Here is a 10,161-nt window from a genome sequence, read left to right on the forward strand (position 1 = left end):
TAGTTTGTAGTTTTTAGTCGCACGAGGTACTGCACACTAATAATATTTTAATGTATTGTTATTATGGCTTATATAATTCCATTGTATGTTAAATAGTAGTGTAAACATAGTACAGGATGACCTCGATTAATTCAACCCTCGAATATCGCAACTCCTTAGTTATTGCAACCTCTTAAATTTTCCTTGCATTACCTTCGATATTGCAACTTTGAAAATTGACTACCGCGAAGAATACAACTTTTGCGATTATTTTGCATTCTAAATATTTGATTTGTCACTTACATATATATATTTGCTCTCCTATACTCAATCATAAGAATTATGATTATGATTATGAAAGAATTATGAAATAAGAAATATTTTATAATATATTCTGCTGTTCGGAGCGGAGACGATTCCAAAAAATCAAAGATAATTAAAATCGGTCCAGCCGTTCTTGAGTTATAAGTGGTCTAACTAACATGACTTTCTTTTATGTATATAGATATATATACTAGCGGACCCGACAGATGTTGTCCTGCATGATATACTAGGCGATTAGGATATTAAACAAAGTAAAAAATGAAAGGCAAATTACGTAATAATTTTGTTATTCTTTCTTCTTCTTCTTCTTCTTCTTCTTGAGTTAGTACTATTACGCACTTTTACTCTATAATGACTGGGGAGCTAATCACTACCCCACACTAGGCTTTAACTAGGCTAAAAAATCATATCATTTATTTGTCTTCTAGTTGATGACGGACCTTAAATCAGCATATCTTCCTGAGAGTCCAGAAGTGGACTTGAGGATTGTTAGGGCGGGGTTAAGTAGCGTATCAACTTTAGTGAATAATTTTAAAGCTCTGTCTCTGATATATTTTTTCACTGAGTCAATCCTAAGATCTCTATGTAAGTCCGTTGATCTAATATACCATGGAATCTTAAACAATTTTCTTAAAGCCAGGTTTTGAGCTATCTGTAATTGCTTTAAGGTAATATTTGAGGCTTTGCTATATGTAACATATCCGTACAGTAGTGCAGGTCTAATTACTTGCGTATAAAGTAATTTTCTGTTTTTAAAGTTGAAGTGGTAATTATTAAATAGCGGCTTTAATAAATGTAGAATCTTAGGGCAGCTATTCCGTTTGTATTTCAAATGTTTAAGCCAATTTAACCGTTTGTCAAAAGTGACCCCCAGATATTTTATGTTATCCTCCCACTGTATCTCCGTGTCGCAAACACTCACTCTTGGAGGATGCTGTCTTCTTTTTCGAGTTATAAATATAGCCTTGGTTTTGTCATTATTAATTTTAATCTTCCATTTTTGGAAGTATTCCACCATAAGGTCTATATTTCCCCGTAAAGTGTTGCTTACATTTAAGGCATCCCGATCCGAGTAGATCAAGCACGTGTCGTCTGCGTAAAGCGCCATTGACGTGGGACTTAAGGAGGGGATATCTGCCGTATATACATTAAACAATGTGGGAGACAAAGGCGACCCTTGAGGTACACCTGCTACAATTGATCGGGAGGACGAAAGAGTGCTATTAATTTTAGTACGAAAGGACCTTTCTTGCAGGAAGCTACCAATAATTTTAGTCAAACCACTAGGGATCCCAAAACGGGCCAATTTCACTATTAGACCATCATACCAGACCTTGTCAAAAGCTTTGGATATGTCAAATATAATCATCACGGTTGACACCCGTTTACTTAGAGCGGTTTGTATCAGCTGCGCAGTTCTGGCTAGTTGTAATTCCGTGGAGAGATTATCCCTAAACCCGAATTGTTCGTCAGGAAGTATATTTAGGGCACTCACCGCTGTTTTAAGCCTAGTCAGGATTACTCGTTCTGCCAATTTCCCCATAGTTGGGAGCAGACTGATAGGACGCCAGTTCTGCGGAAATGAAGGATTCTTGTCCGGTTTAGGAAACACTACGACTGAGGCCAACTTCCAGGCCTTTGGAAATTCGCCAAGCCTAAGCATGCAATTGATGATGTTAACAATGCATTGGATAGCATCTTCTGCAAGATTACGTAGGCATTTGTTACTGATATTATCATATCCGGGTGCCGATCTGGCCTTTAAACTCGAAATAATACAGTTAATCTCATCTCTGGAACACTGTGAGATGCTTTCATCTGAGATCAGGTTCCTAAGATTAGCAGCCTCTTCAGCAATAATTGCTTCTTCCAGGGAATTGTAGTCACTATCAGTATTGGGCTGAAATTGCAGCTCCAAAGAATCTACAAAGGCCTCAGCTTTGGCTAAGTCTGAGAAAGCTATGCCGGTAGCTACATAAATAGGCGGCACTATCGGTTTACGTTTAAGCCTAAAATACTTGTTCAAAGCCCAGAAGGTTTTATTACCTGTATCAATTCCTGAAAGAAATTCGCACCATTTATCATTATTATGTTTGCCAATTTTTTTCCTGATTACTTTAGAGAGACGATTGTCTTCTCTTCTTCTCATAGGATCTCCAGTTATTTGAGCAAATTTTCAAATCGCATTCCTTTGTCTAATGATTTGTTTGATGTAATGCGGCAGATAGAAGTAGCTACTTGGTTTTCTGGTCCTGGTGGTGGAGCTATTATCCAAAGCCTCCTTAATCTTGAGAGTGAGTTTTTGGATACAGTCATCAAGATCCTCAGAAGTTACTTGCCAATTGTTTATATTTGAAATATTAACCTAATTCTTAAATGAGCCCCAGTCAGTGGTTATGTACGTGAGATTCATGTTGATTACTGGACAATTTTCAGGAATAAAAAGAACTGGTTTGTGATCCAAGTCCAGTTCATCAAGAACGTCTATGTGCACATTCGACTCTAAGATATTTGAAATTCTGAAGTCAATGAAGTGGCCTGTCAGCATGCCATAATGTGTCTTTATTTTGAAATAACATTAATTTTTCGAAAACCAATTCGTAATAATCAATAATGTTTGTTTAATTTCATCTTAATTCGAGTTGATGAACAATATTTTTAGTCAATTCTTGAGCAGTATAAATGAATAATCTTGACGCTTTTCCAAAGCGAAAACACGCTACATATAATTGACTATATGATTTTCTAGATCTATCCCACGAATCGACATTGTTTGACCTTGTGACTTATTTATAGTCATGGCAAATGCTAAGCGATTTGGAAATTGCAGATGTCTGAATGGAATGGGTAAGTCTGAAGGGATCATTGGGATTCGTGGCAGGAGAACAGCTTTACGTTCAAATTTGCTATTTAAAATTGTAGCTTTAAGTACATTGTCCATAATTTAATTTTTTTTATAACTAATCTCGTGTCGTTGCATAGCTTAGGTGCATTTAAATTCCGGAACTTAATTATAGGTGAGCCAATTTTTAATTTTAAGTTATGTGGTGGCATTCTTGGTAAATCCAGCGAATTCAAAAATTCAACAGAGTAGTTGAACGATTCATTTTAAAGACTTTAAACTTTTTAAACAAATCAAAGTAAGTATGAATAAATTTTAAATGTCTAATATAAATGTATATGGATACCAAAAAATTGTATAATATTTAAAAAAACATTATCCAGTGGACCAAAATGTGAATCTAAACCATGCTTGAATCTTCTTGAACACACACTAAAAATTTCATCAAAATCGGTTCAGCCGTTTAGGAGGAGTTCACTGTCAACACACGTATAGAAGAATTATATATATAAAGATATATATATTGTTTAAAGTAACGCACGTACTTCCGTAAAACCAAAAATGAATGAGGTCGTTATTAAGAGTAATGAAACTTAAATGAATTAAATTGAAGACTTTTAAATTTTATTAGAAAGGTTATACCTTCTACACTGAACTAACGAGAAATCACTTGGAATCACCTAAAAAGAGCATAACTCGTATAATGTATATGTCTTACAGCGAAAAGACCTTGAACCAGCATAGAAATTTCAATTTTAAGCATGGAAAACTATAAAAGACTTAGATAGAAGACTTAGCCTCTTTTATGGTTTAAAACCGAGGTGATGTCAATAACATATTATTAAAAGGTTCAGTTTTAGATCATAGTTTATGTACTTATTAAATCATATATTACGATAATAGTAATTAGAAATAATTATATTTGCAATGGCACTTTTAGCCAAAAAACAGGATGCATTTCTCAAGACTGAACTATATATGTATTTGTGTCTATGATCTTTCGTCTGCAAGATTAATTCTCTGTATTTTTACCTTCTTTTGGTAAATCGTATTGATTTCCACAATAGAAATTTATTTCAATATCATGTAGTAGCAGCTCATAAGATAACTTTGGAGTCCCACAAATTAATTAATTTTACTTACTTAATTTTTAAATTTTAGGTATTAAATTGACTTTTTCGCTTCCTATGCAACTTTAAGTTTCTTGAATTAAGACTCTTTTCTTGCAGAGTTTTTTTCCTATATGACTTGCTTTTGATCATTTATTCTGTTGTATTACGGAAAAGGCTTAAGTGTGGTCTGTCTTAATAGGGAATGAGTTGATGGATCACCAGAACCTGGATATTTTGTTAATAATTAGCTTTATGTTATTAGTTTGAAGAAATGTCACACTTGATCTTTAGTTTCTAAATAATGTTATCACTGCTTATAACGTCGTAGTTTTGAACGGAAGAAAACGCACTATGTCCTAAGGGTTAAATAGGTTAGGGTTTTTTTTACCACAAACAGGTGAAATTTTTTCAAAGTTTGCTGCCATATTCCCTTTACTCTTGAACATTGTAAAATATACCAAAAACTGATTTATAACATTTCATTAAGTTATTACTTCAGAGAGATTTTATGTAAATGTCACGTATGTGACGTAGCAACGTGCGAATAACGGATTTGAAGCTATTAAATAAGTTGAAGACTATTAGCCTAACAAAATATATGGAAAATTAGATCAAGTATTCGATTGGATATACTTTGATGACGATAAAAAAGATTTAGATTTATTGAAAATTTTTGTTGTGTATTTTGTTTGATAATTTCATGTGTATTGAATATAATTTACTTAGCTGTTATATTGCTTTCTAGTAAGTTCACCTCATTTAAAATTATTGTAATAACAACGGGTCTTAGTTCTCTTAATAACTTTTAACGTATTACATGCAGTTTAAGTGATGACACGCAATATAAATATATGTAATATAATAATATATATTATATAGTAATATGTAATATATTATTTTCTATAATTGTATGTATTATATAAAATGTATCATATATGTGTATATGTCTATATATATATAGAGAGATATATATCTATATATATCTATATATATATATATATAAATATATGTACATATATATACATATATAGAGAGAGAAATATCTACTTAAAATATTCATAACACAGAATAAATTTAATAGTCACAAATTACTAACATATTGTTACTAAGTTTGAGTAGGGATTATATGTTATATTACATTAAAAATCTTATAAATAAATTTAATATTTACTATTGGTAATCCTTCACAGAGCTTCACGAGATAAGCATTGCCTCATATTTTTAAAGAATTCTGGATGTAATGAACTAGTAAGGCAACCATTTGGCCCAAGTAAATGTATCAATATATAATCAAGACAATCGATAACACCATCTTTATTACAATCTCTAGAGAATCTTTTCATATATGCCCTTACAGTCGTTTCTGCGCATTTTCGGTCATTAACACAAAGAAAATAATCTGTAAATTAAATACTCAAATTAATTCGATTCTTTTCTTATTATCATAGATTTCGATTTAATTAATTTACCACTAGCATCTTTACTGTTTGTATATTCGTTTTTTGAGACAGTTGGTTCACCAGCATCAAACCAATAACTTTCTGAAATTATGAAGACACCACACGATTGTTTACCACACTTTCTTGGCTTGCACATGGAAATATTTTCACACATACACTGCATACAGATTTCGTTCACATTGTCTTCATTTGAAAAAGTTTCAGCAGATGGCGTGAGTTCGTTATATTGAAAAATTTCAGTTGAGTTCGATTCGTTTGATGATTCTGATTCGCTAGATTGTACGTCATCAGAAGAATCATTTGATTTAATGACATCACTTATATCAATGTCTGAATTTAAGTCAATGTAGTCTGTAAAAGAAAAATATATTTAAATATTTAGTTTTTAATAAGAGTATTCTTGAAGTATTATTATTAAAGTTCATTACAATCTGATTTACTTAAATTTGATCTTTGTTATAGAAAATATATAAATATCTATATATCTATATTATTACCAAATAGCAGGTTTCTGTTGTGTATTTATACTAAGGTTTGTATCGGAATTGAACCGAAAACTAACAAAAAAAAAAAATACCATGTATAAAATGTCGACGAAACAAACCATTTATAAGTTAGAAGGGTTCGAACAGTAATGAAGAAACAACAACAAACATTTTTAATTAATTTACTGAAATTTGGCTGACCATACAACGTTGTTTCACCTTTAGTGATCTTAGAAGATATTCGAATTTTTATTTAATTAGTTTATAGTCCTTATGTAGTTTGTTGGACTACAAGCGTCATTTTTAGAACTCGTACCTGATAAGTTAGAAACGATGACTAATCATGTTATGCCACAACTATTCAAGGCTGTACACACTTTCTATGCTATGTTTCATGTTTTTTGTCACTTTATTTGTAAGTGCCTGTGTAAAACCTGAATCCTTGTAATATTTTTAATTGAACTGCAATCATAACCAATATGAGGAAATTTCCAGTCCGAAGCTCTGATTTAGACTCGCTCTTTGAATGTGTTGCGAAGTTATATTACATGCGAGATATCGAATTTTCCATCTACTATCTACAACGCATTTATTTATTCATCATTAGAGATGATGAGACGTGAGGGTATTAGTATAATATCGAAACTTTTCATCAAAGTAGTAAGTAGTTGAGCTATGTGAATTCGTCAAATCAAATAAATATGATTCAATTAATTTAATATATTAAATTATAAATATTAGACAGTTTTCAACTAGGATAATGGTCTTATTAGTATATATAAAAATTTATTTTTATTACACAATTAATATTTTTTCATATTTCTTTCTTATATGCATATTGTCTTGAAAACGAAACATAGATACTTTTTACTTAGACACACATAATTCAAGATATTATAAGATAAATATTTATTTTTAAGAAGTATTTAAAATTATGTGCGTGGTTTATTTAAGAAAGTATATTGTATTACAAAATTGTATACATTGAGATAACACGTAATAAATTTACTTTTAAATTATTTACAACAACACTTGCTTGAATTATTTTAAAACTACTCAAGATTGTATATAACTTTCAGTTTATTCATATATTATTCATAAATGGGCATAATTAAATTGTATGAAGGACCGTCATTACTAAAATTCGTTAAATCCAGAAACTGAATTCTTAATTCAACGAATATTATATCAATTTTTTTTATTTTTGAAAGCACACTGCTAAAGATATATTATGAATCTCTATATATTGTTTGTTAAAATTAATTCGTTTTAGAATTTTTTTTCACAAAAAAGTGTCGTATGACAGGCAATAAAATTAACTCTACAAAAATGTTGAAGTAAAAGTTGGCGATCGAAGATGAATAATCTTCAAAACATTTAATCTTAATTTATTTTAATTTTAACTATTTTTAGAACATATGAATTGGTAATGTTTAAACGATGAAAATGTTTGAAGATACTGGCACGATTCCGATTTTCCGTGCATGTTCATTTGAGAACAGCTTTTAGTGGAGTTAGCTACTTTTAGCAGTTTTTCCGATGCACTTTAAACCGATAAGGCTTACTTTATGAGTTATCGAAATTTGAATTTGTTAACTTTTTAAATTGACAACAATCACAAGAAAGAAATACTCAATTATACATTTCCACTGTATACAAGACATCTTTGCGTCTCTACATTTTCTTGTTAAAATTGATAACATAAAATCCGTTGTCTCGAAAACTAATTCATACTAACTTATGGCGTAATTGATTAAAATACCTGTTTCTCCTAAGACCCGTTGTCAAATGGGTGTGTCCAGGCAATCAGAATCATGCCAAGATATTATTTATTTCATAGAAATCTTTTCATTAGTTTAAGTCACTTAATAATCAAAATAAGCCTCAACTCCGCATATCTCGAAATTAAATCACTTTTCTTTGATAAACCCGGTATAAAAATTTATATATTTATATATATATATGCGTACCCACACCAGCACTATTCAATTGTCTCGATCCGGTATTCATTCGTCCGAGATGATGTTTCTTTTGCATGTGCAAATATATCGAACCCATAATCAAACCAAGTGATATTAATAACGCACTTATAGCGATTACTTTACTTTTATTTATATTTGGCATATTTTATATAATATTTTTATTTATTATTTTTAATTAAATAAATAACTATGTTCAATTACATTAAAGCATACAGCAGCCGCGATTGTTTAAAGAGTACTGAAGCTTTCAAGACTTGCTCTCGTAAAAGCGCTGAAAAGTCTCAAACTGATAACCTAGGCTTTGGGTATGATAACAACCCAAACAAAATACTGGGCATTGTATTTAGAATTGTTTTTGTTAAGTTTATTTAGTTTGATAATTTTTATACAAATAAAATGCATATTAATCTATATTTGAGTTAAATGTATTATAAAAAGATTCAAAAAAATTTGATGTGGTCACTGAGAACAAATACTTTTACATCATTTTCGATTAACAAAATATGCATACTTGATAAAATATTTATTTATGGTATTTAAAAGTATTATAAATTTAATTAAAAAAGATTACTAAATAAATGTTTACTTGCTTGTTCTTACTATTTAAACATCACAATATAGTGTACGAATTAAAACACTTAATTCGTCGTGTGATATGTCATAAACATTTTTGGAAACAATATACTATAAGCACTGCTGCACGATAGTAATGGGAATGATTGATTTTCAAGAAGGATGTAATTATGACACAGCATGGCAATCTTTTTACAAAGAAGGAAGCTGTATTACTATCAAAATATAATAGCTTCTACATAGCTTCTATCTGCAAGTATATAAGTTGTAGCTTAAGAACCTAAGTTCTATTGACTAATAAGTAGCCGTCGTATTTATATAGATCAAATCATATTTCTACTTATTAATTTAAGTTCGTGGCAAGATTTATTGGGCACAGTTATTTGACAATGGATTTTAATTAGTAAGAAACTTTATCACACTAGGGTTTATATCAACATAGTTTAGATTCTAAAGCAACAGATTGTAAAGTTGCAAATTTTTGGTAGTTTTTAGTAGTTTGTAGTTTCTAGTCGCATCAGGTACTTCACACTAATCATATATTAATATATTGTTACTATGGCTTAAATAATTCCATTGTATGTTAAGTAGTTGTGTACGCTTAGTATTTCAATGATCGTTGAGCCGCTTTTTACCCCATGAGATCTATGAAGATCTTTAATGCTTTAAATTTAACATAATATATTTAATACACTCAAATAATTCTGTTGAATGTAGAAAGAACGTGTTGACCTAATACTACAATAATTATTGAACTATTAGGTAACTATTTCACACTATGAGATTTAGGTAAACCTATAATGGTTTAAATTATTTTAACTTGTTTAAATATTTTTAATTATTTATTTATATTAATATAATATTATATATGGAATTTAATATTATATTCAATTTCAGGTGTAGCATCGTCATGAATCGTTATCATTTGGTAAGAATCAACACGGCTATTAGGACTTTATCGAAGTTCGGATTATTGTCCTTGTCCTTGGTGACTTAATTGCGAATCCTTTTCGAAGAGCATTATCACTTTGTATCATTCTACAACAGAAAGTTTTTTTCATTTTTTTCCAGGTTACTTTTTCCTGTTTAATTTCTGTATGAAGGATCTACTCTAGTGAGTAATTAGCCATACAATCACGTATACCAGATTTAATAATCATACTTTGCCAGTTTTAGGGTAGTCCTATTTAAGTTTTGTATGGAAATAATTGCAAATTGATGGTGGTTTGTTCATGCGAATTGTAGGATCTCTGTAACAATATCTGAATATTAAACAAGTCCAAACATATCCAAGTATAATTGATTGTATGCGATTTTCCTCTCTTGAGATTCAAATACCATTTGATCAAAAAAGAACGCGAAGTTAAAAAACTTCGCAAAAGTTTAATTTTTAATAATTTTCTT

General features: G+C 30.3%; 1 protein-coding gene across 1 annotated transcript; it reads right to left on the reverse strand.

The window, feature by feature from the left end:
• Window positions 1–5,343: 5,343 nt before the first annotated feature.
• Window positions 5,344–8,504, reverse strand: LOC119671874. Its single transcript, XM_038082696.1, has 3 exons — window positions 8,173–8,504; window positions 5,727–6,068; window positions 5,344–5,656 (listed from the first exon to the last, which is right to left on the reverse strand). Exons 1-3 carry the CDS (start codon window positions 8,324–8,326, stop codon window positions 5,442–5,444), a joined length of 711 nt encoding a protein of 236 aa, XP_037938624.1. The 5' UTR covers window positions 8,327–8,504; the 3' UTR covers window positions 5,344–5,441.
• Window positions 8,505–10,161: the final 1,657 nt, after the last annotated feature.

The sequence above is a fragment of the Teleopsis dalmanni genome, chromosome 1, assembly GCF_002237135.1.
Source record: "Teleopsis dalmanni isolate 2A chromosome 1, ASM223713v2, whole genome shotgun sequence".
In the NCBI taxonomy this organism is placed as follows: domain Eukaryota; kingdom Metazoa; phylum Arthropoda; class Insecta; order Diptera; family Diopsidae; genus Teleopsis; species Teleopsis dalmanni.